This window comes from Aethalodelphis obliquidens, unplaced genomic scaffold (assembly GCF_003676395.1).
Source record: "Aethalodelphis obliquidens isolate GAN/ISIS:26980383/991018 unplaced genomic scaffold, ASM367639v1 scaffold35, whole genome shotgun sequence".
Lineage (NCBI taxonomy): Eukaryota > Metazoa > Chordata > Mammalia > Artiodactyla > Delphinidae > Aethalodelphis > Aethalodelphis obliquidens.
The window spans coordinates 5,406,266-5,433,912 of record NW_020837979.1 but is presented as its reverse complement, the minus strand read 5'-3'; the positions used below and the strand labels follow the sequence as shown (position 1 = coordinate 5,433,912).

The following is a 27,647-nucleotide window of genomic DNA, read 5'->3' as shown; positions in this document are numbered from 1 at the left end:
CATTTGCAATCCTAAAATTTAACTATTTCAAATACCTCTCTTTAACAGTATTATTTCGTTAAGTAACTTTAAGGAAATGGTATCACTCAATTTTTATTCTTACAGAATACCGATATACTTTCATAAATTTTAAGTAGCGTGTACTACTGTATTATGCATTTTGTGATGATTCACATTCCCGTGGTGAACAGTGGATCACACATTTATTTTAAATGCTATTAGGGTGATATCCCTAAAATATTTTGAGGGTTAAAATGGAAAATTAACGCATGGGAAGAACTTTTTACATACTTGTTAAAATTCCTGCACCCTGTACCAAGAGATTTTGCTAGTTGCCTTTTGTACCTGGTCTTTTCTTTTTATGCAGTCACTACTGTTCTTATGAGGAAAATCCTTGAGGAAAGGACTTCCATAATCCTGGGATTCAGTAACTGTAATCAGCCCAACAGAAAGTACTAGTGTTCTCAAGTTTCTCTTTAGCCCTTAATACACAAGCCTACAACTCACCAAAAAGAATGGATTGACTTTTCTTGTACTCATTTTAAACAAATGTAATGCAGATATTTTTTTTGATTTACAACTTATTTTATATTTATACTTTGCTGTTAGAACACGGGCAGATCTCTAGCTGCATGGCTGATGATATTGTAGACGTTTCACTTTCATAACCAGTAATACAAGTACTAGTATTTTTGATGAATGAAATGCTTATAAGTGTTTTTAAAACTTCAAAAACAAAATTAACTGGGAAAAGCGTAGGTGGCTTTTCTGGTTGGTTGTTGCGTCACAGAAGCACAGCGTGCGCCACACGAGACGAGCTCTGGGCAGGCCAGCGTCCCATGCTCTGTAAATCTCAAAGCAGGGCTTACAGTGAGCCCAAAGAAACTGACGAAAACATGTCATTACCTCAGGTTGTAGTTAGTGATATCTGCATGCTCACTTAACCTCAGCCTTCACTGATCACATCAACTTTAATGTGCTCAAAGGAAGACTACAGCCAAACGAAGCCATCTTACTGGGGAATCTGGTTACGCTGGGTATTGTGTCCATGTAAAAACACACCCGGTTCCTGAAGGTCTATTACTGTTGTTATTGTTTTCATGAGTCTAGTGGTCTTTGATTCAGCAAGTATATCCTAAAGCATGTAGAGAGGTACTTACTGCATGTTCAAGCCCTGAAGTTGCCCCAAGGTTCACTGATTATCTTTTCTTAAAAATATCTGAGCTCGCTGGAAAGGCCTATCTTGGAAATCTTGCCCTGACATTACTGAGGTCAGACCAGAGGTTCGCTTCAGGAGGTTTTGTCATCGTGCGCCCACAGAGAGCCAACTGCTGAGGGACACACTGCAATTCGGCCTTTTAGTGTCATCATTCCTCAGTAACTACAGGGAGGGAGCAGTCTTTCAGGAAAGGCTCTGCGGATTCAAGATCCCTAAAAGGACAGCATGCAAAGAGCTATTACCTGCTCCAGGTGCTGTGTGTACGCCTCCCCTCTGGGCGTCGTGGCTTTCTGATGGGAAGCCCGGAAGCAGCATGGCAGGCAATAGCCTGCGGGGTGTTCACATCCATGGGTACACTGCCCTCCTCCACAGGCTGCCTGAGGCTCTCAGTTAAAAAGAAAAAATACTGTCTCTACATTATTTGTGAAGAAATGGTCTTCATGACAACTGTCAGAAGGAAATCGATTACTGCCATAAATAATAGAACCTTAACTACATCTCTCATTTACTAATCTTTCTTCATTGACATTCCCCAGATTCCCAGCATTTTATCAAGTTTCTATTTCAGCAAAAATTCTAGTAATATTTGACCCTTTATCATGTTTATTTCCACCTAAGAAAAGCGTATCAAAGGAAACATTTTCCTTTTGAGGTACTGAAGTTTTGTCTTCTCTTGCTAATTTCTTTATCTGCTGTTAAAGACTTGTGTTTCTAGAAATAAGAGCACTATAATTTTTCCAATCTCTTCTATTTATAACTTAGGGTTCAAACTTCTGAATTAAGGAAGGAAAGCTCTAGCTGACAGCCACTGATTAAGAACTCACACTTCCATAATCATCAAAAACAATTTACCTTGATCTGTCACAGTATTCTTTTTAAAAGTCAGCTTCATTGGCTACTGGGAAGAATTAAAGCATCTTTCCCTACTGTGTGTGTTAAAATACAAAGAGCAAACAGTCTACTCAGTATAAAATCAAGGACATATTTTCCTATCCACAATGCACCACAGAAGGCGGATTTCAAAGATAATTGCTATTATGGAAACCTACTGAGGCTGTCTGTTGAAATGAGAGCTCAAACTAAGACAACTTCTATTCCAATAGCTCCTCACATGGAAACTGGCCTCAGTTTACTTCCACTGTTTACTCACCTAGTATTTCACTGAGTGGCTGGAATCAAAGTGTAGTAAATAGTTTGAAAAAAATAAGCTATATGAACTTTACATCTTAGAAACAGCTATAAAAATAAATTATTTAAATTTATATTCTTAATAAACATGTATTTTTACCCACACAGATCCACACAGTAACTAGTTTGGAAACGAAAAAGGGCTACAATTTCAAGTTCTAAAAAAATCTCTTCCTCATCCTTGACTTCCACCTCTAAGAAGTGAGGACAGTGTGTGTGTCTGTTTAATCGCTTTATCAATTTAGAAAGCAGCCCCCGAAAGCTTGAACAGCCCACTCCCTCCACCTCCACTGCCAAGGAAGAACAGCAAACAAGAGTAGAGAGAAGAGATGATTAAACAAGGTCACCGCCATTAAGTCTGCTTTAAAATTAATCAAGGAAACCGGTTACTTGTTCATTTTGTTACAACAGCAATGGAAAGTCCCCATCTACCACGCTTTATAATTGTAGAGATTAAACTGCAGTTGGAATTGGTATATTCACCATTTACCCCCAAAAACGCCATATCAGAGCCCATCAGAGTCTGTCTACTCCGTTTCTTTAACAAGCAACGAAGAACTTCATGCTCGTGCGCAATACGGAATCGTAGCTTTTTTTATTTGTATAGAAAAAAATGGACAAAACTTTCCTCCCCATCAAGGTTGTTAGAAATTAGGTAACGAGAGGGAGAAATGCAAATCCTAAAGTCAACCAGTGCTTTTCCCATAACTCCAAATAAAAAACAATGAAAGTGCTCTAAGGTTTGGAAATCTCTCTATAGTACAGAGGTGCAAGGAAGCGATAGATTTCTCTCATCACATTTACAAGTTTCATGTTCTAAAGTTTTTCCTCCAGGAAAACTCATGTGATCAACTACTGAATATAATCACACAACTCCATTTTAACTAGTCTGAATTCAATGTGCTTAGTCTAGAACCATCCTTGAGAAGAAAGAATCTTATGGTACATTTTAGTAGATAAATATATGAAGACTAATCAAAAATTCTCTTTAAGAATAAAGTATCTTAGCCCTTTGTATATCAAATCAGAACCTGAAAGGTAAAAGAATGTACATTATTTTCACATATACAAACTATGTGCTAAAGTAAAAAAAATAAAATGTCCTTTAATTCAAGCCCAAGCTCTGTCCGTGACACCGCCGGCAGGTTATATGCTAGGAGACAGGTCCTTCACGCTGAGGGTCACTCCTGCTTGTCTCTGCAACAGAACAACAAAAGCCAGCACTAGTTGGTATATTCTGAACTTTAATTACATAAACACTGTTAGATTTGGAGATCATAGTTCAAGAAACAAATTACGGAAAATTTTAAATAAAATTTACATGGAAAAACGACAACCTATTCCAGACACTCAAGGAAATATATAAACACCCTCCTCACATACAGCATGAGAGGTTTTCTGGCATTAGCCTAATGAGTATTTATGTGGTCAGCACGGTGCTATAGAAAAGATACAGGCTGCGCTGGTGGGATTAATTAGAGTGTGTTTTCAAACACATAGCAATGGTGTCACCACCCATGAAAACAGTAGCTAGCATTTACCGGGCAATATAGACCCTATGAGCTAGAGACAAGTATTGTATTATCCCCAATCTAAAGACTGGAAACTGAGGCACAGAGAGGTTCAAACCAGCCTTCGAATCCAGTTGGATGTTACTAGGAAGAGGAGTAAAAGATAATTTCAGCACAAAAGGTTTCTTACAGTGACAGGATACTTCCTCAATCAGACCTTAGGTCAAGCAGACAAAAGAGGAGCCCCCTCGGGCAGACGCGTCCTCCAGGGAGCGGGCTACCGTTAATAACCCCCGCATCCATTTCCTAGGCGCTCCTGAGCAAATGTTAGCTCAGCTAGGAGTAAAGCTACATTGCACTAATTATACTAATATAATTATAAGCAGACATTATACTAAAGTACTAACACTACACTAAAGTACTAATGTCTGCTTAAAAGAATTGATCTTTTCCAATAGTTCTCAAACGATCCAATTATAGGGTAGAAAGAACATTGACATATAAATTACCTGTCAAATTACCTGAGTGAATTATGAATTACCTGAACAAATACTTGGAAATTTAGTTGAGGATACGAGTTTTACCTGTCCTGAAATATCTCAAGGGTAGTCAAGTACTAAAGGAAACAAATTTCATTTCCTTTCTGGAGCCTGAAGGCAATGGTAAAAAAAAAATAACAATGGTGTGCACTTAGGCACAAAGCAATGGAATTCCTAAAAACAAGAAGCATTTATAAACATTTATAAATGGAACTCTCTGCCTCACAAGGCAGAGTCCCAGCAGGAGAGCTGGTTAGGAGAACTCCTACACAATCCACCTTTCCACTTCCTCATTCTCTGAAATTCATTCTCCCTTTTTCTTACACAATGCATTCTTTCTTCTTCTGGTACTGGTTTAAAACTTAAGTTCTCATATTTCTGTCTTTGCCTCCCAGATTCTAAAAATGGACAAAAAAGACAAACCGATTCAGTTTGAATACTACCGATTTGGGAAAATATGCTTCCTCTTCCAGGATGGCAAAATTCAAAATTAGAAGCATCAATTCTTCCCAGTTAAAATAACCTGTAAATTAATTCAACTATAATAAAAATTCTCATGGGAGTTTCTTACACATGGCAAGTTGATTTTAAGATTAATCTTAAAAAATGAAGAACAGTTCAGAATTCTTTTTTTAAAAAGAATACAGATGAAGGAATTTGCCTTGCCTTTCAAATATCAAAACTTATTCACAAGTAATTATCACTAAACAATGGACAAGTGGTTAAACATTTGGGAAAAATAGGTTAGTTAAATCTCCCCTTAAACAATGCGGATTAAAGATTTAAACGTAAAATACAAAGCCACAAATGTCAGTAAAATTTAAATAAATAACCCTCAGATGAGACAGATTTTCCTAAGTTAGCGTGCTGTCAAAGGCAGAAAGAATCATGAAAGAATGAGAAGCTAGACTAGATAAAAATCAAAAACCAAGAGCTCTTAGAATCAGTATGAAAAATTAGTTTCTCCATAGAAAAAGAAGCTAAGGATGAAATAATGGGCAACTCAGAAAAGAAATATAAATAACCAACAAATATGAAAAGAAGATAATTGCATTAGTAATTTAAAACAATGCAATTCATTATTTTACAGAGAGGTGGTAAATGTATACACAAAATGATTTCAGTGTTACTGATGACAAAAGTCCATCAGCAGGATGTGGTTTACAGAAATTACAGTGAATCCAAAATGTAATACGACGCAGCTGTACCAAATCATGTGTCCTGTCTACTGATACAGAAAGAGCTTCACACATTAAGAGGAAAAAACAGGTCACCTGGGCTTCCCTGGTGGCACAGTGGTTAGGAATCCGCCTGCCAATGCAGGGGACACGGGTTCAAGCCCTGGTCCCGGAAGATCCCACATGCCACGGAGCAACTAAGCCTGTGCACCACAACTACTGAGCCCGCATGCCACAACTACTGAGCCCGCATGCCACAACTACTGAAGCCCACGCAACTAGAGCCCGTGCTCTGCAACAAGAGAAGCCACTGCAAAGAGAAGCCTGCACACTGCACGTAAGAGTAGCCCCCGCTCGCCGCAACCTGAGTAAAGCCCGCGCACAGCAACAAAGATCCAAGGCAGCCAAAAATTAAAAAAAAACAACAGGTCACCTAACGGCACATGAATGATATTCTCCCCATCCTTAAACACAGAAAAAGCATCTGAAGTATATTTATGGAAATGTTAAAATGGTATTTGCAGGTGTGAGGTCATGGTTATCATTCTTCCTTTATGCTTTTCTGCACCTTATGTATTTCTTCACCTTCTTTCAACCACCGATAACATCATTTTGTTTGAGAACCCGCAAAAGACTCACCCAGCAAGGCCGTGTTTTCACCTGCATCCTCTTTAAAACTGGCCTCGCAAGGTGGCGCGGAGTCGCTGGTGGTGGGCAGTGCTGAGCTGCCCGCGTCACTTCTGTCACCATCTGGTAAAGTAAGACTCAGATCTGCAGTCGAAACGCCCCCGGGGGGCGATTCTGGGGCAGGCGTCTCCTGCAGGTCCTCAAGCTCTCCCTTGAGAGTTAGAGCAAAGAAAATACCTTTTCTCAGTAACACGATCAGGCTCATCTATCATCTTTTGCTCCTAATTCATACAAAATATTTACTTTTATACATGAACATGGCAAAAAAGCTCAACAGTGTCTTATTTATTTAGCATCACCAGAAAACGAGCACTCTTCAATAAGCAGCTTTTCAAGACCTAAATCCTTTTCCTCTAAAAACCATTTTTCCCCTCGATGCAAACGATGCTACCGTTTAAACTATTTATTGACAGAAAGCGGAGCTTCGTCACAAATGCACTTTGCTGCCTTTCTGAGCAGCCTGGCTGGGCGCTCGTCACTGAGGCTGGAGCCCTGAGCTCGAATGACTGCCCTAATGGCTGCCAGGTGCCAGGGCTTCGGAGACAAGCAGGCTTCTGAACAGCAGAGGGCTGCAGACTGTGCCTGCGTTCACCTGAAGATAACCGATTTTGCTCCTTCCTTCCAGAAAGGGTGTCTACCCGCCGCCACTTTGCCTCGCTTCCCCATTTGCTGCTTCAAAGAAGAAAAGGAGATCATGAAAGTCAGAGCGGGAGACTCTATAAGCGTCACTACGTCCGAGTCTCGAAATTCAGGGGCCATCCAGAAACCTTTCCTGATTCACGCCAGGGTCAAAGCTGTGTCGTGATGGCCGAAGCTGCTGCTGAGTGACCGACCGAAGGTGTGTGCGTTGGGGGGGGTTGTTCCTGCGAACCCTGGCTCAGCCCTGCCGCCCGCTCCTGGGGCCCTCGGGGCCAGGGGCCCTGCCGCCCGCATGGCTGGCTCCACACGTGTTCTGGAACCCTCTCCTCACTCCCGGGCACCACGTGGCTCCCTGCCTTCTCACAGGCAACCGAACACCTGCAGAACAGACTCGTGACACACCAACCGACAAATCCTGTCGAGCTGCTGTAGCATCCGGACTGCGCACAGCCCACCCTAGTCTGTTCTTCCAGGTACTTGTCTAAATACCTGCCAAACTGAACTACCTGCCCGTCCCAAACCCCACCTGGTCACTGCCTGCGATACACTAACCCTTGAACACGCAGCTCAGACGTGCCTCTAAAAAGCCCTCCCTGTCCCTTCCCACATGCAGCTGGCAGGGTCAAGGCCACCTTCCTCTGTGCCCACACTCTTCAAACAGGCCTCCCTGGCCAGCGGGGTGGGCCACAGGCCCGGCTCCCACCCACCAGTCCAGAAAGCGGAGCCCCCCAGGAGCCTGCGGGCAGGAGGCCTGAGTCTTGTCCCTTCGTCTCCCTGGAGCCAAGTTCAGACCCAGCACCTTACGCATCACTCCCCTGATGAATGCCTGCGCCCCACGAGCCAACAAACACAACAGGGACAAGAGGCACTTCAAAGCCGCTCTCACCTGCTCATTTTCTTGGAAATGAGAACTAGTTACCATATGAGAGTCATAACTATCTCTACAATCCAACGCAGGAGGGGCCAATGGGCCCAAAGACAATGGCAGATTTGTCAAAGGATTAAAAAAAAAAGTTAAAGGCAAGACAAATTAATTTCTTAAGTTTGATTTAAAGTTACTGTAGGTTTCTTCAAAAAAGCAAGCAAGCTTTCTGGGGACACATATTCTAGCTTTCTGAAATTGAACATTCTGAAAGCAATCCAACCTGATATAAAATGAAGAGTCTTGATTTTTAACACATGAAACATACGTATATATTTCAAAAAGCAAAACTCGCGAAGATGAAAGTCTCAACGCTAAGGTCAGTGAAATGCCTTTTGCACAAAGGTTTAGAAATGAAAAGAGGTTTAAAATGACTGACGAAGAAAAGAAGCTTCAGAGCGTATCTACGAGAGGAAAAGACGAAGAAGGAAAACTGCCCAAAAAACACCCGTCTCGCTCCCTGGGTTCTACTGTTCCAAATGCGGTCCCAGGAAGGCGTGAGGCAGTCGGGGGTGAGCCTCCACGCTGGGGAGAGCCGCCAGTTATCAAGACTACGCCCCAACGAATGTGAGAAATTCTACAGCAAAGGCTCATTTTCCAGACATCCAGGCGGATGACCTTCCAGCAAGACAGTCCTGCTGCCTCCCTCTCCGTGTACCTACGGTGAGGCCTCTGGAACTCGCACTTGAAAATTATAATTCACAGAAAATCACACTGGTTATTAAGGCAGTGCGTGGTCCCTCAGCTCTCTTTTGAAGATACGCTGAACTAGAAAATGAAAAATACTCCGAAGGGGGCCTGCAGCCTTGAAGGCTGTTATGGCTTTAAGTCACATAAAATCATTATCATAATAAAAAACCTCTTTGTAGTTTCTACCTCTGTAATAAACACTGCCAAAAGCTCTGTTTAGCAACAAGAAAAATATATTTGATACTTAAATTACTTCTTTCAAAGATCTCTGTTTCAAAACTATTTATATTTAATCAAGAATATCTTGAGGGCTTCCCTGGTGGCGCAGTGGTTAAGAGTCTGCCTGCTAATGCAGGGGACACGGGTTCAAGCCCTGGTCTGGGAGGATCCCACACGCCACAGAGCAACTAGGCCCGTGAGCCACAACTACTGAGCCTGCGCGTCTGGAGCCTGTGCTCCGCAACAAGAGAGGCCACGATAGTGAGAGGCCCGCGCACCGCGATGAAGAGTGGCCCCCGCTTGCCACAACTAGAGAAAGCCCTCGCACAGAAACGAAGACCCAACACAGCCAAAAGTAAATAAATAAATAAAATTAAAAAAAAAAAAAAAAAGAATATCTTGAGACATTAATAGATTATAGGACGACTCTAAAAATATAACAATCTAGGAAGATCTGGGCTTTTCCCCCCATCTATGTCCCTCCCCTCTTCTGGGTAGGAGGGTAGTTTAGAGCTTGGACACTGGAATTAAGCAAGCCTGCACCTGAAAGCTGATTCCCTATTACCTCACCGTGTGACCTTAGGGGAGCTACTTCTCTCTGAGCTCGAGTTTCTAGTTAGTAAAGTAAGGAGAGTCACAGCGCTTCCCTCCCATAGGGGCTGGAAGAGTCTGTAATAACTCGTGTAAGGCATCAGTGCGTGGCTACCACGACGCGCTCTCTTTCACTCTGCCCTCCCGTCTCTATTTTCTGAGGAAGGTCTAGGACCATCTCAGTATCACAAAGTGATGGAGCACGTTGGGTGCAGGATAAATCTCCCCGCAGCATCTTGACTCTGAAACCCAAGCATCGGGAGAGCTGGTGTCAAGAGGTATGCGTCTTAGCTTCCTCGTGTGTAAAATGTGCACCTGTGCACGAGGCTCCTTCCGTTTCAAACATTTTACAGTCATTCCTGTTTATATGACACTGACTAGCACCTATACACCCTGCAGCGTCACACCGACATCTATCAAAGATACCACTCTAAGTACAAACTCTAAGGAAACACCTAGCACATTATTCTGTAATCACAAATTTAGTTCACTGATTTTGGGGAATGTCTTAAGAATTCACTTTTAATAAAGAGGAAAATTTCTTCAGGAACCACCAGGATGCTAGAAGGAGCATTTAGTCCACTCCTGCCTCTGGTCAGGAACAGAATCCAATCACTCAGGGAGAACGGGGGTGCAGAGATTGAATATAAACAAAAATGTAACAAACCCAATATCCCAGGGCTTTGATGACATCAAGTTTACACATTGGACACGTTCGGTGATCCAAAAGCCATGGGTCAATGCATATTCTATGAAAAATATGCCTAAAAAAATTAAGTATGTGTTAATGTTTTAAAATAAATGTTTATATCTTATAAAGGAAACAACACATTCCACCAACTCATCTGCTCATTACAAGTTACATGCTATCAAATCAACATTCCAGTCTATCCGTTCACCCTAGGGAGCCATCTATGCTATTTCTCCACGTTAAACAGAACCTGGCGTGTGGAGGGAAATACCCCCTTCGCTGCACAAAAATAACATGGTTTATTTTCACATCATGCTAGGATGTATTTTTATTTGGGAATAAACGCGGCCTAAGTAACCCAAGAGTAAACTAATAGTAACAAAGTAATACTAAACTGATAGTATCTGATATAAGTCTATAAGATGACTCCAATGGAAATACAACAAAATATTAGCAAGTCATCTTTGGCTTGCAGGCTAAAAAAACACTTATTTTTTGGTCTTATATATTTTTGCAGCATCTGCATTTTTCTAGAATGAACATATCGCTTTCAGAATCAAAAAAAGAAAAACCACATATGAATTTTCTTCTTTTACTGACTGTCCTCATTGGCTGACTTCCCCTCCTCTGTGATGAACCTACATTCTCTACCTGTACTGCAGGTAAGCAGCTGTGGGTATCAGAGCCACACAGATGAGGCTCAGACACCAGCTGTGCGTCCTGATGCTGTGACTTTGAACTAGATCCTGAGGCCACTCTGCACCTACCCTGCAGCTGTTCTGAGGAGCAAACGTGTGATGTGGTTACAAGGGTGCTGGGCACAATAAATCCTCAGTAATTTTTCATTATTATTACTGTCGTCACTGTCTGAAGACCTTTCCGTCAAAGGGAAATCTGCCAGTGCAGTTAAAAATCACAGCATGTAAGGACAGAACATGGTCCAGTCCAGCTTGTCTTGTGACCTTTCCATCCTCAAACTGAAACTGACCCACTGGAATCATTGTGAAAAAACAAAACCAACACGTGGGCTTTATTCGGAAATTTGCTGATATAAATCATAGGAGGAAACGGGGATGGACGGAATAAAACCCCATGAAGGAGACCAGGATAAGCGCACACGTAAACTCGTCTGTTTGTGAAGCTCCAGTGCAAATCCCAGCTCCGCCTTCAGGAGTATCTGGATTTCCTATAAAAGGAAATCGGCCTCAGGCGCTCACTGTGTGGCATCCAGGTCACAAAGACGTGCCCTAAAGCCCACCTAGAGTAAAAATTCTTCTCTATCTTAATAATTTTCTACAGGACACCATCACCCGACACTAACCCCAATTCACTAAGTATCCACCACACCCACCCATATAAATGCCTGGAGATTTAAGTTCACCATCTTCATGCAGGGAAATTAATTTTGGTATTCTGATCTTCATGCCTTCATTTCCTCTACAGAACTCCTGAGAACTTAATCCCCTATAAAGTACTGGGATAGACACAAAAACACTTTGCAAACATAAAGCAAGACATAATTATATTTTAGCGTGTGACCTGCTTCGAATAGGTGGGAAGTATAATTAAAACTGACCAGCTTTAAAACATAATCTTTGTACACCTTTCTGCTAACAAAGCGATTTTTTAAAAAAGTTAACAAAGTATCTCATTATTAAAAAGGAAACATAACTTCCTGTTGCTAAAGAAAATAAATTAATGAAATAAGGGAGGAATATTTATTTCACACAACCCCCAAAAGAACCCGAACCCAGGGTGCCAATAACAGCAGAGCCGAATCTAAGAAAAAAGACATCTCGGTAGAAAATAGTAGACAAAGATACATCACCAGGAAATGTCTTTAAAAATAACATTTCTAATAAATGTCTGGGAGAATGCTCACTAGTTCAAAACATTAAGTATTAAAATATTTAAAAGTAAAAAACCCAGCAAAGCCGGAGGCACATCTGCGGGCTGCTCCTGGCCCTAACTCCCAGGGCCTTCACCTATCTGAATAGCTCAATGGATAGTATAGATTCCCAGGACCCTAAAGAAGCCTTGCTTAAAAGACTAAAAAGCCAATCTATGACAAAAGGACATAATGGGTCTTAATGGTCACCTAAAGTCTCCAAGCAAAGCAATTCTAAAGTAAAACAATACAGGAGGAGCCTTGAAGACTTCGAGCTTCTTTTCTAAAAGGTGAGATGATCACAAGATATCACCTGATAGCAAGGTCTTCATATCATGAAAAACATGTTCACTCTTTGGTCAGAAACCTGAAACTTGTCAGTAATTTTTTAACATCTCAGGAAGTAAGAGAACGTACTTGCATGGCAGGATTCTGATAACATCCTTTCCTTTAAAATTTTCAATACACACTGGACAACTTTCAGCATCAACATCAATTCCCTGTAGAAAGAAGAGGAAAAAATTTACTATATCCTTAGTATACAGTATACGCTTGGTAAAACTCACTACAACAACAAAAACAAAACAAAACCAAAACTCACTACAACCTGGGTAAAACAATGATGAATTCTACTCTACATTGGTACATCCTGAATTTAAACACAGATAATTTCTACTTGGTATTTATTTTTACCATTATCAAGGGATTTTTTTTTAAAAAGAATTTGGCTGAAAAAGAAAAAATTTCATCATCTACCTAATCAGACACGAATTATGTTTAAATTCTAGGCTACTGTTCATTTTTTTAAGTGATCATATTTTAAGGGCTGTAGAAATGCAAATGCCTGCTTTATTCTAATAAAGTAAATTATTTTTCAAACGTAAAACAAAGCATGAATATCTAATTAGCTACTTGTTTTCTGGAGTCATTAAAAACACAAAACAAAAGCCCTTTCATTAGAATTTGTGAAAGAACAGAGTTATAACTTACAGATGAGAAAATGCAAATAGCTAATATCTGAATGTATTCACCTCACTGGCAAAAAAGAACCATAAATTAAAAAGTCACCTTTTTCATATATCAAGTTAATAGAGGTAAAAAGAAACAAAAACTGCTGGGGAAGAAGCAGTCTTGTGACAAAATTTCAACTTCTGAGAATCTGTGGGTCACAGACCTTTTTGGCGGTGTCAGCCCTTCCCCCACTTCCCTGGGTACCCCCTGGACACACCCACCTGGCTTCAGCCCATCTACCGAAGTAGGCACGGCCAGCCTGATCACCTGACCCAAAACAGGCCAATGAGATTCTCTCTCCCAGGACTCTGGGATGGGGATTCAGGAGCTACCAATCAGTGCCTGCAACTTTAGCAAGTTAATTTTATGGGACACAGCTTCACAGTCATCTCGGAATTCTTTAAAAATATCTTTAGCCACGTAGGTCACATGTTAACAAGCAAGCAGTAAAAACTGATTTTACATGTAGATACTGCTATCAAAGATTGTATTAAAATTAACTTTGTAACAGCACTTACAATTATATGTTGCAACTACACATTATCACCTTTTTTCACATGCCATGCAAGGATGATGAAATAATTATTTCCCTAATGGTTTACAAGCTTACACATTACTGTGATCAAGTTCACAAGAAAAGAAAAATTAGAAAATACAGTCTCCAGAACTGGACAAAATGTAGATTTAAGAAAAAACACAGTATTTTTCTGTACAAGTTTAAAATGTAAAATTGTCAGAAAATCCACCTGTGTACCTCATGGACCATTTATGAATCCCTTTTTTTTTTTAACCATTATTGCTGACAACTTTCAAAAAACAGTCCATAGAAGCCTATTTTCAAAAATGTTCTGTACACGAAGAGGATATCAATTAATTTATGTTCTCAAAGACTCCATGCAGTAAATTAGACACATATAAATCTATGTCTTCTCATATTTAAGGACAGATTTCCTGCCACAGAGAGTAGAAGACACATTTCAAGAGGAACATAAAACTCCATGCTTGTCACGGAACTGCCAGCCGAATGCACAGTTTGTCCCAGGCATTTGCTGGAGTCTCTCCCCAGGGACCCTCGTGATTTGTAAATGAGATGTTAATCTTCCCATGAGATGGGAATATCTTTCTTTCTTTCTTTTTTTTTTTTTTTTTACACTTCTCCTGTTTAATACATCTACATGGAAAGAAAGCACGACCTTGCGCCAACTATGAAAATTCACTGTTATTATAACATAAGGCATTCGGGCAAGAATGAAGCAGACAGTACAATTCCAAGAGTAGAATATGTTACATATTCCACATGAACCATTAATATCAGATTCCAAAGTTTTAAAGTCAAAGGTCTATAGGTTTAATGAGTGTTATTCTGAAGCTTTAATCCTTTAAGTAGGTCAGAGGAGGAGATGTGGACCCAAATGCACTTACAGGGGAGTGGAGACTGGGGGATCGGCATGGACTAGATCTCAACAACTCAGGGAGATAAAACGAAAGTGGAAACAGTGGAACCAACGCATAGCTATCTATGTCAACACAGCCATCAACATTTCCCAGCACAGTAAACGGACCATTAGGAGAATAACTATTCCTGCGTTAGCAACAGTTTTCCTTTAAGGAATCTATCCTCTAAGAACCTGAGGTTCCGAGATTTCGTTAGGATTTGTCCTATTCCAAAATGCTTCTGAACTCTGGTACGATTTTGGCCTTTTAAAAGTCTCAGGTTGGCCATGTGAAACGCTTCTTTTTTAAAAAGTTTTAAAAATATCTTTTCTCCCCTTCTCCACAAATCCCTGTGTTTTCTCCCTGTAACTAAAGGAGTCTCAGGGAGAATGGACAGAGAGTATGAGATTTAATGGAGATGGATTTAAGCTTCAGGGCCTCCGGTAGAGACCAGAGCTTCTTCAGAGTTACCTGTGTCTGACCGACAGGTGGAGGATGGACGTGTGGGCACTGTCCAGCCAATGTGGCCACCTGAGCATCTGACATGTAGCCAGTGTGACTGAGGAACTGAGTTTTCAGTTTAATTCAAACAAACAAAAAACTATGAAAATATTACCTTTTCTCCATGCTTTACAGTATGAAGAGGAAGCTGCCCAATAAGTTTCTTTGTTTCTTTTCTATGGCTCTTAGGGAGGAAAAACATTCTTATTATTGAAAAATTTAAGTCACTATTTAAAAAATTCATATATTATAACATAAGCAGATGTGGAAAAAATTCATTTAAACAGCAAAGTTAGATGACTACAATGAAACTAATTTTAAGAAATTACCACTGAAGGGCTTCCCTGGTGGCGCAGTGCTTAAGAATCCGCCTGCCAATGCAGGGGACACGGGTTCGAGGCCTGGTCCTGGAACACCCCACATGCCCTGGAGCAACTAAGCCCGTGCACCACAACTACTGAGCCTGCACTCTAGAGCCCACGAGCCACAACTAGTGAGCCCGCGCGCCTGGAGACCATGCTCTGCAATAAGAGAAGCCACCGCAATGAGAAGCCCGCGCACCACAACCAAGAGTAGCCGCCACTCGCCACAACTAGAGAAAGTCCACGCGCAGCAGCAAAGACCCAATGCAGCCAAAAATAAATAAATAAATTTAAAAAGAAGAAATTACCACTGAAGTCCTAATGTACACAACAGCCACATGTTAACTTAAGAGCTGTTTTGTTGCTAAAGAATACTTATTTTCAACTCCATGTCTGAAGAAGAAACCTTTTTTTTTTTAAACATCTTTATTGGAGTGTAATTGCTTTACAATGGTGTGTTAGTTTCTGCTTTATAACAAAGTGAATCAGCTATACATATACATATATCCCCATATCTCCTCCCTCTTGTGTCTCCCTCCCTCCCACCCTCCCTATCCCACCCCTCTAGGTGGTCACAAAGCACCGAGCTGATCTCCCTGTGCTACACAGCTGCTTCCCACTAGCTACCTATTTTACATTTGGTAGTGTATATACGTCCATGCCACTCTCTCACTTCGTCCCAGCTTACCCTTCCCTCTCCCCGTGTCCTCAAGTCCATTCCCTATGTCTGCATCTTTATTCCTTTCCTGCCCCTAGGTTCTTCAAAACCATTTATTTTAAGATTCCATACATATGTGTTAGCATACGGTATTTGTTTTTCTCTTTCTGACTTACTCAGACTCTAGGTCCATCCACCTCACTACAAATAACTCAATTTCGTTTCTTTTTATGGCTGAGTAATTTCCATTGCATATATTTGCCACGTCTTCTTTATCCATTCATCTGTCGATGGACACTGAGGTTGCTTCCATGTCCTGGCTATTGTAAATAGAGCTGCAATGAACATTGTGGTACATGACTCTTTCTGAATTATGGTTTTCTCAGGGTATGTGCCCAGTAGTGGGATTGCTGGGTCGTATGGCAGTTCTATTTTTAGTTTTCTAAGGAACCTCCATACTGTTCTCCATAGTGGCTGTATCAGTTTACATTCCCACCAACAGTGCAAGAGGGTTCCCTTTTAGAAGAAACCAGTCTTATGTTTAATTACTGGTAAGAACGTCATCAGCTGAGGAAGGGGCTCCATACACTCATCTGCTAACGTCCCTAAAAGGGCAGAGGCTTCCGAGTCGGAGGTGGAAGACAACCCAGAAATGACCATCTACTGCCTGCAGAGCCAGGAAGGGGGCGGTTCTCAAGACAACAGGTGAGTGGGGAACCCAGAGGGCCCTTGTCTCCCCGGTTACTGAACCAGTCTCTGCAGATAAATGGCTCTGAACGTGGCTCCACCATGGAGACAGGGAAGCCCATTCTCTTTCGAAACACAGAACCAGGTCCCCCCCACCTCATGCCTTGCTTTTTTGTCATCCCTTTACATCTGGGAAGGAGAGAGGGTCTCTGCAGGAGTGAAACATGACCCAATTTCCCACAGAACAGAAAGTTTAATATATTCTAATTTAAAACTTATTTCAACCCCCACTGGGGCTTCCCTGGTGTGGTGGCGCAGTGGTTAAGAATCCGCCTGCCAATGCAGGGGACACGGGTTCAAGCCCTGGTCTGGGAAGATCCCACATGCCGCGGAGAAACTAAGCCTGTGCACCACAACTACTGAGCCTGCACTCTAGAGCCCGCAAGCCACAACTACTGAGCCTGCCCGCCACAACTACTGAAGTCCACGCACCTAGTGCCCGTGCTCCTTCAACAAGAGAAGCCACCGCAATGAGAAGCCCGCGCACTACAACAAAGAGTAGCCCCCGCTCGCCGCAACTAGAGAAAGCCCGCGCGCAGCAACGAAGACCCAACGCAGCCAAAAATAAATAAAAATAAAATAAATTTATATTTCAAAAAACCCCATATTAATACTTAAATATTGTGAGTGATAATGAAATTAAGAATATTGTCCAATAATTTCAAGCAATATATATAGGAAATATTTACAAACTATCTTTTAAAAAGCAAAGTTAAAGAGACAATTACCTGACTTCCAAACTGTGAGCCAGTGTATAGGAAGCGCTGTATATAGTAAAATATTAGCCAGGCTAATGAGATAATCATCATGGTGATGAAGGCGATGGCCACAAACACCACGGACTGACCGCTGATGAACTCCTGTACGTGCCGGGTGCCGAGCCCTATGGTCATTGTGACCGGAATGTCTTTCTGCACCAGATCCACAATTTCTCTTCCTTTGGGGTAGCTAACCATAATGACTACTATACTTCCTGTTCCTGCAGGAAAGAACAAAGGAACAAATATGAAGAACACAAAATGAGACACAGAGAAAGTATGGCTCCATGCACATACAACCAAAACTGTGAGAAAATGGATAACTTTCTAGGAAAACCCAAGTTACCAACACTGGTCTCCAAGGAGAAAACACTGATTGCATAAGAAGTAGAATAAATCACTAAGAACTACCCCCTAGAAAGCAAGAGCCGTCCCCACCCCCCGTTCAGTTTCACAGGTGAGTTCTACCCCCAAACCTTTAAAGAGCAAGTAACATTAATGACATTTAAAGTGCTCCACAGCAGATTGAAAAAAATAAAAAGCAGCCTTAAAATTATTTCTAAGGTAACAGAACCAAGCATGGTAGCAAAAAACCAACATAAGAACCACACAGACCAATTTCAACTTGTGACTATTAATACGAATGCCTAAGCACACCCACTAACTCAGGGAGGCAGTCGGAGAAGTTCCACTGTGCTCGATATTATTTCATCTTGTTCTGAGGACACCAGCAGACATAAGACAAAAAAATAAGAGAAATAAAAAAGGGATAAAATGGCCAATTTTACATGAATCTATAAATTAATTTTTAAAATTATCAATGGGATTTTAAAAACCTTAAAAATTCTGCTTCTAAAGCTCATTTAGGGGAAAAATAATAAAGAACAATCAGGAAAACTTTGTAAACAGTAAAACCTGGACTAGCCTTTGTTGTCAAAGTAATTAGAACAGTGTGGTAGTAGCATATGAAGACAACCAGAATGGTGCAGAATAAGAAGCCCAGAAACTAGACCCAAATACATAAAAGAATTCAGTAAACGATAAAAGTGGAATTTCAAATCAATGGGGTAAAATGGATTATTTTTTAAAAAAACAGTGTGGGTGCCACTGAGTATCACCTGAGACTAAAAAGCTGCATCCCTTCTTTGCAACTTAAGCCAAAATAAATTCTAACCAAATCCAAGATTTAAACATATAAAAAAGAAAAAACATAAAAGAGCCAGAATAAACACGGGAATTAAAAAATAAGTAATATTGGGGCTTCCCTGGTGGCCCAGTGGTTGAGAGTCCGCCTGCCGACGCAGGGGACACGGGTTCGTGCCCCGGTCCGGGAAGATCCCACATGCCGCGGAGCGGCTGGGCCCGTGAGCCATGGCCGCTGAGCCTGCACGTCCGGAGCCTGTGCTCTGCAACGGGAGAGGCCACAGCAGTGAGAGGCCCGCGTACCGCAAAAAAAAAAAGTAATATTAAAGGAAAACCTTTCCAAGTGTGAAAAAATCACCTCGAAACTTCTTAAAAAAAAAGATTTGAGCAACTAACCAATTATATAAAAACAAAAATTTTCTGCACTGGCTAAAAGAGAGGAAAGTCAAGGACTCAAGATCAAAAGAGCAACTGGTCAACGGGGAAAAAATACATGGAACGTAACAAAGACTAAAAGCTAATTTCCTATAAGAAAAAGAGCAACAGAAAGAAAATTAAGTCAGTTTGCAGAAAACACAAATGGGTTTAAAAAAAAAAAAAACAGCATCTTTAGTGACATATAATTCACATGCCATAAAATTCATTCTTTTAAATAAGTGTACAATTCAATGGTTTTTAGTACATTCACAAAGGCTGGGCAACCATCACCACTACCTAATTCCATAACACTTTCATCGCCCCCAAAAGAAATCCAGTACATATTAGCGATCACTCCCCCCAGAAAGGATTTAAACATATGAAAAGTCATGGTACAAATGAAAACACACCTAAAAGATTGGCAAACATCAAAAAGTCCGATACGCCATATCAGCAAGAGCAAGTATAAACGGGCACTCTTCCTGGGGGAGTGAATTATTACAACCTGGCATGGAGAGCAACAGCTACTAAAAGTTTTTAAATGCACACGTTTCCCTGACCCGGCAATTCCAGATCCAAGAAACTAATTCCAAAGGTATACTTATGTATGTACACAGGAGGAATCCATAAAGATATTTATTGCCAGTGTTTTTTCTAAAATTTTGCTATCACAGCCTAAATGTACATCAATGGGACTTCCCTGGTGGTGCAGTGGTTAAGAACCCGTCTGCCAATGCAGGGGACACGGGTTCAAGCTCTGGTCTAGGAAGATCCCACATGCCGCGGAGCAACTAAGCCCGTGCGCCACAACTACTGAGCCTGCGCTCTAGAGCCCGCGAGCCTAGAGCTCGTGCTCCGCAACAAGAGAAGCCACTGCAATGAGAAACCGTGCACTGCAACGAAGAGTAGCCCCCGCTCGCCGCAACTAGAGAAAGGCTGCTCGCAGCAACGAAGACCCAATGCAGCCAAAAATAAATAAATTTATTTATTAAAAAAAAAAATAAATGTCCATCAATAATAGTTATGTAACTTACAGTACGTGTACACAGTCTGAGGCAGCAGCTCTGTTAATAGTGACGGCAGTCAAGACACAAGAGGAAAAAAGCCGCATGTAAAACTGTGCGGACAAGAGGTGTACGTGGCGATATCAGTACAGATCCCCCTGAAGGCTACCCCAGAGACTGGGGACCCTGACTGCCTCCGGGCGGGGGGAGAGCTGGACACAGGAAAAATTCTCTATCAGGTGTACATATTACCTATTCAAAAACTAACTTACAAAGTACATTTAAAGACTGTTCTCTGGCATTACAGTGAAACCACATTCTCACACTATTTTATTATAGAGAGAAATTTAATCTGTAGCAAATCCGCCCTGGGCCGTGGGGATTTAGTTACTGAAAACCCAGAAGGGCACCCTTCTCAGGTGGCTGCTGTCTGGAGGCCGATCCTATGACCCAGCCCTAAAAGTGCTCCTTGGCAAGTAACCCAGTTGTCTGAGCACTCACACAATCTACTACATCATCACTGGGGAGACTGAATAAGGAGCAAGGCATTTCCTGTGTTCAGGGAACTAAACATCTCCTAGCTGAGAAAGACAAATACAGAAACAATTAGGATACTTATACCACTTATGGTTATGTGGTGCTTTATAAGCTGAAAGCCCTTTTCATAAATTAAGAAAAGTTTCCTTTCGTGGAAAATTTCAAGCACATGCTAAAGTAGAAAGGAGAGTATAATGAACCCCAGGTACCTGTCTCTCTTTTATACAGAAAACAAAATGTTGCTATGCTACAGTTACAGTTACAGTTTCTGGTGCTGATGATAGAATGACCTTTGTGTGTTAACGGGGAAAACCAACTCTGAAGCACTTTCACTCTGTCTCACACTTGAGGCAGAAAGAGTCAAGTAATCATTTTACAGACGAGGGCTAAATACACTACCATGTGTAAAATAGCTAGCTTGTGGGAACCTGCTGTATGGCACAGGGAGCTCAGCTCGGTGCTCTGTGATGACCTAGATGGGTGGGATGGGGGGAGGGAGGTCCAAGAGGGAGGGGTATATGTATACACATAGCTGATTCACTTCATCGTACAGCAGAAACTAACACAACACTGTTAAGCAATTATACTCCAATTAAAAAAAAAAAAAAAGAGTTGCTCAATGTCACACACCACCTGGAAAACCCAGTTCCAGGGCTTGAAGCCCCAGCTCCTACGTGTGCCTCTGCCCTGCCTCCTCATTCAGGGGGACTCAGGCTCCAGGGCCAGCCAGGCTCACATCTCCCTCGGACAACCACTGCCTGCGTGCTCTGAAAGTATTTGTTCAGCTGTAAAATGGGGATGAGAATTTTTCTATTTGGGGCTGTCGCTTATCTAACGAGAATGTGGAATAACAGAAAACTGCGGAAATGAACTGATCATTTTGTCTGGGGTGGGAGGGAACTTTTTCACGGGGAAGTCAGTGCATCTTGACGGACTGGAAAAGTTCCCCAAGCAAAAGAAGGGAGATTTCTGGGCTGTGAAACCATCATATAAGAGCATATTTGGAATGGTGACTGGCCCAGTTTGGTTAGTGACTAAATACACATAAATGTATCCTGCTTATCTCATTACGCCAGTGGCTCATGTATAAGCTGGCACGTAGTAACTATTTAATAAATATCTGTTGTCTAAATGAGTGAGAGATGGGGGATGAGCTGAGAACACCCGAAACCTCAAGGCAGGGGCTGCAGACAAGCAGTGATTATCAGGACAGCTGGGACGGAAAACACCTCCAGTATCAATCTGAAATTTTTCACCTAGGAAACTTAGTTAAGTTACAAGAAATTGAAAAAAAAAATACTGAGTGCTAAATTTTGCTGCACTCTAATTATAGCAGCAAGATTGCTTCTGGGAACTACTTTAGATTTAAAAACTCGGAATGAAGACTTCTTCGATCCCGTGATTGGCTCTTCTGGGGCATGTGTGGGATGAACTGGAGGCCGGGCAGTTGAGTAAACATGCACTAGCTCAGGGTCACTGGGCGCACAACCCCAAGGGGTGCCGAGCACAGGCCCCGCATCTGGCCCTGCCCTCCCCTCCGGATGTACCGGGGGCCAGTCCTAGAGAGCCCTAGTGGCACGAGAGCGCAAGTCACGGCTGATTGTCAAAGCAAACGTTTTGCCTGTGCCTTCTCCAGACACAGACGCGCAGAGTCTTGGGACAAGGGGAGAAAAAGCCCTTTGAATGTGTTTCTTCCCCAGGCCTCAGTGCTACCAATCACACTTGACCGAAAAAGGTCACCTTGTGCAATGCCCGCCCTTCCCCAAAAGAACCTACAGACCTCACCGCTAAACTCCTTGAAGGCAGTCTGTTGGATTTCTGTCTTACACATCGGCGTCGCATAAGGTCTCAAACAGAGCACACCATCATAAACCTACTTGAGAAATAACAGTTCCCCTTACCACCTTGTCAAAAACAAACAAAAAATGTAAAAAGAAAATCTGTTTTGGTCAATAGCTTCAACATTCTGGAGGGTTACCTTTGAGTCTAGTGTACCATTCCTCCTCCCTAGGAAACTATTTAAAGTAGATTTCAACACTCTCTTGAAGGAGATGGGAACTGCTAAAATATTTAAAGTAGTGGCTTAGATTTCTGTTCTAGATGCAGGCAGCGAGAAATACATTTTAAATCTCCTAGAGAATCCCATGACCTTTCAGGTTTTCTTTTTTCCAATAACTTAACTTCCATATTCTCTCCATCCCTCCCGCCCCCCCTCCCCAAACCTGGAGAATTCCTGGTCAAATCTTTTAAGATGCAGCAATGCCTCTGAAGTACACCTCTTTCTACCCTCCTGCTAGAATGTCTTCCTGGGCCCCGCCCCCTCACTAGACAAGGACTACAGTTCTTACTTATTAGTTTTTGCGCTCAGCATCACACAGTGATGGCCCAGCAGAAGGGTTTCTGTACAAATGAATCAACCTGAAAAACTGGTTTATCTTCCGGTATTATCCTTGAACTGACCCAATAAGGAGAATTATCAGAGACTCCCTCTGCAGGGGAAACAGTACACCAAATATGAACGGAAACGTCTCCAAAATGGGAAGCCGTCAGGCGAACAGAGTGTCTTTCTGGTGGGCTAGGACGAGTTTTGTTTCGCGCAACCCGGCTTGCTCAAGGATATTCTGCGTTTGCTGAGTACAGCACTCAACAATCTTCCTGCGATCTCCTTGCAGCTTTCCAGACGCCTCACTTCGTCGCCTCAGGCCTGCAGTCCTTTCCGAGGCCACTCCCTTCACCCAGAAGGTTCCACAGCCCCGCTCCACCCCGCGTACCAGACACACACTCAGATGCCTTCATCAGCTTAAGCTGTGCTTCAGCACTCCATCTGGCTGGGAACTGTCTGAGTTAATCCCACCTGCTAGGAGGCTGGGAGGTACCATCTCTTCCTAGGGCACCGAAACACATTCTACTCTCAAATCTAAACGTCTAGGTCATTTGCGACAGGGCAGCATTCAAGATCATCGTGCTTCATTCACTCATAAGAGACTATTCACCGTGCTCTGCAAACACAAAACGCACATCTTTCCTGAGGTAAGGATTTCGCATCACCTGTGTCATCTCCGTCCACCCCAACTCCGGCCCCTTCCCCAAACACACCTCGAAGCCCTGCCGGTACTTGGCACTCAGTAAACTGCTGACAGAACTAAAGGGCCAGTCTAAACAGCCACTCAAGATGTCAGCTAAAGGAGCAGCCTGCTGTTAACTAACGGTCACCACATCGAGGCCAACCCTCTCCAAAAGCTTTCATTTCAATGGTCTGACTTACATCAATTTTTACTTTTCTTGGTCAAACTGACTTCTAATCATCTTTGCACTATCTCTGCATCGGATGCCCTTCCCTTATGCTTTCTAAGTACCTGTGCATGTAATTCTGTCGAGGTCCAAACCACATTGCCTGGAAAGGTCTGTTTATCGCTCCCACTAGGCTGGGAACTCCTCAAAGTCCCGGCACACGTCTTAGGCGTTTCTACCCCCAAGCAGGCACCATACTTGGCCCAGACCGGCCGCTGTATATCCATCTGCCAAAGTAAAGGGAACCAACCTTGGGCATTAGGGTAACGGTCCTTACAGATGTCCTGATAGAATATTATCTTAAAGTCACGATTTATTTTAGAACCACAATAAAATACTGATTTAAATCCAAAATATCTTGTACTGGATTCTAGTAGTCAAGCAACAGGTCTAAGAAAAACTGGTGAAATTCTGAGACTTGGGAGGAGACTATCATGCTTGGAGTTTACAGGCAGCCACCTCGACCTATTCTGTGGAGCCCCGGCACAGAACCGCTGATCAGTGCTTTACACTGGCCCTGTCCACACTCTGACAAAACACGAGAAAGCAAAGTCTGAGCTGCCGTCAACGTTCTGTGTAACGTTTCAAATTCTAGTCCATCAAAGCTGTCTCCTCTTCTGACTTAATTCCACTCACTCCATTCTTAATTCTAGTCCATTCTCAAAACACCATGAAACAGCTGTACCCTTGTCCCCAGTGGGGCCACCTTCTGAGAATGAGGGTCATGCCCTTCCATTTCTAGTGACCACTACACTATAGGCCCTCACACTTCTACCTGGACTAGACACTGGTCTAAGTGGATTCCCTGTTTCCAGCGTCTCCTCTGTGTAACCCATTGGTCACACTACACCAAATTCACCTCCTTTTAAGTCAGTGGTTCAAAACATTGGATGCTACTGTCATCCCCTCTGCCCCCGGACATCTGGCAATATCTGGAGACATTTTTGGTTGTCGCAACTGGAATCTCGTGAGTAGAGGCCAGGAAAGGCCCCGCAACAAAGAATGATCTGGCCATAGATCACCGTGTTACCATGCGCCAGGCATTTAAATTCTTTGGTCATCGGTTTCCTCATCTGTAAAACGGGGTTAAAGTACCCACCTCGAAGGGCTGTCGGGAGGAAGAAGCGGAGAATACCGACTCTGCACTGGGAACTTTCATACATTAAAAAAAAAAATTCCTAATGCTGTTACTTTTGTCTTTTTTCTCAAACAGAATTATTCTCACAGTAAAAAGGCTAGAATAGACACTGATAATGGCAACAGAAGCTCACAGGAAGAAGATGTAAAATAAACACCAATTCGGTGTTTTCTGGGCCTGGAGAGATTATATGTCAATAATGAGTGGAAGCTCTTTCCCAGGGCATTGTGGGCCTGGGTGTTTTCTGGGCCTGGAGAGATTATATGTCAATAATGTAAGCAAGCAAGGTTACTGAACCATGGTTAGAACAAGTGTAATTAGCCTGGAAGGACGTGAATGTCACTACCAAAAAATGCAGTAAACAGATTTAGAAAACCGTACGCTGATGGGCCTGCCATGGAAAAGAAAAAGTCCCCATTACGGTATCACTCAGAAGGGACTGCAAGGCCCCAGCACCAGAGAACCCTCACACACTGCCCTCTTTTCTTTGGCAGGTGCCTGTCCACAGGATGCATCTGGAACGCTGTGTGAACTCTGACAGGACTTCTCACGAGAGGTTGGTAGAGACGTGACTTGGGTACGGTGACAACTGGAATAATTGCACCAAAGGTGGTGCATCGCCCAGTGCCACCACGGGGACATCTGCTCCCGTTTCCTCCCCAAACCCACTTCCTCTCTGTTGCAACTGAGGAATTTCCCCTCTCCTATCTGAGGACAACCCCTCCACGAGTATCCTGGACCCAGCCGCTGTCCGTCTCAAAAACCTGACTCTTTCTGTTACCTCTTCTCCAACCTACACCTCTACCAGATCACTCCATCCAACTTCAATATGCCTGGCTGCCATCCAGCCCACCCGTCCCTGCCCTACGGGTTTCCACGCACTTTTTAGCACCTCCCCAGCCCTTGCCGTCAACATCTTGAAGGCGTGGTTCCAACAGTCTCACTTCCTCACGTCTCAACAGAATTCTGTTCCCTCGTTCTGCTAAAGTGGGCCAAATGCGAAGTCGCTCTCCTGTCCTCACTGCACAGGTATTCTGAACTTGCATCCAAGAAGCCAAAACAGAACAAAAACCAAAAGCACAGGAAAAAGGATGTCTGACTTGCAGCAGCAGCAGAAACTCTCTAAAGAGATTTTAATCCCAGTAAGTTCAGAATAAGTCGTGTTCTTCGAAGGCCTTCCGACTCTGCCGTGTATTGGTAGACTATCACTTGGAATTCAGTTCTAAGGATGATAACTTTGCAAAATGCACCTTTTAAACTTTCATGACTGCTTGACGATGCAACCCGTTGCCCCAGAGAACAGTGTGTGGGAAGGGTCACCCGGCAAGGAGTAAAATTTCTTTTTTTTTGGCCAAGCCATGTGTCTTGTGGGATCCTGGTTTCCTGACTAGGGATCGAACCCGTGCCCTCTACAGCGGAAGGGCAGAGTCTTAACCACTGGACCACGAGGGAAGTCCCAACAGCAAGATCTTTTCCTGCATGATCACAACTTTAAAATTTTCAACTAAACTCAAGTGTCAAGCGATCTGATTGGCAGTTGAGCCAGTATTATAACCTTCTATTTAGCAAGTGAGAAAACATACCCCAACTTAAGGCCAGGTTTTCTGACTCAGTTGAATCCAGACTGTCCCACTCAAAAGTTCAGAATATTGACATGTTTTATGAAAGTGAAGACACCAGAGTGTCACCAAGCCACCACCTTACATGGTGAAGGGAGAGCCAGACCCTGGAATGCCCTGGGAAAGAGCTTCCACTACTGCGCCACCTGACTTTGGGGAACGCCGAATGGCAAGGATCCATGATTAGGAATCATGAGACTTTCCGCCGGCGAGACCCACAATCCTCCTCCTGCGGGTTTTAATTTCTTCCGTTCTCCCCATCACCCTCCTGCACAGCGCACCTCCCTCCACTTGGAAGGGCCCAGAGAGACGATCTAATCTTGTCCTTAGGCTCGCCTCCCTCCTAAGAGCCCCCGGGGATCACACCGAGCCAACCTAGCGCTTCCCTCGTAGTTCCCTTCGGCCACAGCCCATCGCCGCCGCCCCTCGCGGTCGGCCGGGACCGCGGCGCACGGACGCCCCGCCAGTCCCCGCGCCCCGGCGGCTCACCCGCGTGGGACATAGGCGCGGTAAGGTTCCCGTGGCGCTCCTCGTTGTACAGGACCACGGCCGAGGCGTTCCGCCGAGCCGCCGCCAACACCTTGTCCTTGAAGGTGCAGCCCCCGCGCGCCACCAGCGCGACCCAGGGCGCGGCTCCCCGGCCGCCGGGCACGAGGAAGCGCGTGCGGGGCGCGCAGCCCTCGGGGTCGCGGTCCTCGGCGCGCGGGACGCCCACCAGGCCCCGCGCGCCCTCCTTGGGTGAGCTCTCGCCGAAGCGGCCGCTCTCCGAGACGCTCCGCACGCTCCGGTTGGTCTGCGGGTCCACGTACTCGGTGCTCACCACGGCCGAGTACCACTCGAGCGCCCGGCCCCGGGCCCCGGGCGCACACAGGGCCAGCGCTAGCAGCGCCAGCGCGCCGCGGGCCCCGCTGCGGGCCTCGGGCCGCCGCCGCCACGCCATGGCCCCGCCGCCGGGCTGACCGGGAGAGGGCCGGGCGGGAGCCGAAGGGCGCTGGCGTGCCAGGCCGCCGAAAAGCGCAGAGATAATCGACACCAGCTGCCGAACCCGGGAAGACCCAGTCCCGG

General features: G+C 43.6%; 1 protein-coding gene and 1 non-coding gene across 3 annotated transcripts; both read right to left on the bottom strand.

Annotated features, from left to right (window-relative positions):
* Positions 1-1,265: 1,265 nt before the first annotated feature.
* On the bottom strand, positions 1,266-1,379 carry LOC113632218 (small nucleolar RNA SNORD89). Its single transcript, XR_003437737.1, has one exon. It is a non-coding gene; the product is annotated as a small nucleolar RNA SNORD89 (small nucleolar RNA).
* A 1,390-nt stretch (positions 1,380-2,769) lies between these two features.
* Positions 2,770-27,647, bottom strand: RNF149 (ring finger protein 149). Of its 2 annotated transcripts, XM_027128786.1 has the most exons (7): positions 27,072-27,644; positions 17,404-17,654; positions 15,024-15,092; positions 12,380-12,462; positions 10,051-10,147; positions 6,275-6,473; positions 2,770-3,604 (listed from the first exon to the last, which is right to left on the bottom strand). In XM_027128786.1, the coding sequence occupies exons 1-7, from the start codon at positions 27,520-27,522 to the stop codon at positions 3,561-3,563; spliced, it is 1,194 nt and encodes a 397-aa protein (XP_026984587.1). In that variant the 5' UTR covers positions 27,523-27,644; the 3' UTR covers positions 2,770-3,560. The 2 variants fall into 2 exon arrangements, with proteins under 2 accessions (XP_026984587.1, XP_026984588.1); XM_027128787.1 differs by lacking the exon at positions 6,275-6,473 and having other exon boundaries at positions 27,072-27,647.

What these genes read in the sequence shown, in the direction of transcription:
- RNF149 (XM_027128786.1), bottom strand. Translation starts at nt 27,522, where the DNA reads ATGGCGTGGCGGCGGCGGCCCGAGGCCCGCAGCGGGGCCCGCGGCGCG. An exon ending in CGCGCCTATGTCCCACGCGG is followed by an intron (nt 17,655 to 27,071) that starts GTGAGCCGCCGG and finishes TCTTTCCTGCAG; the next exon opens with GAACAGGAAGTATAGTAGTC. An exon ending in CTGTAAAGCATGGAGAAAAG is followed by an intron (nt 12,463 to 15,023) that starts GTAATATTTTCA and finishes TTCTTTCTACAG; the next exon opens with GGAATTGATGTTGATGCTGA.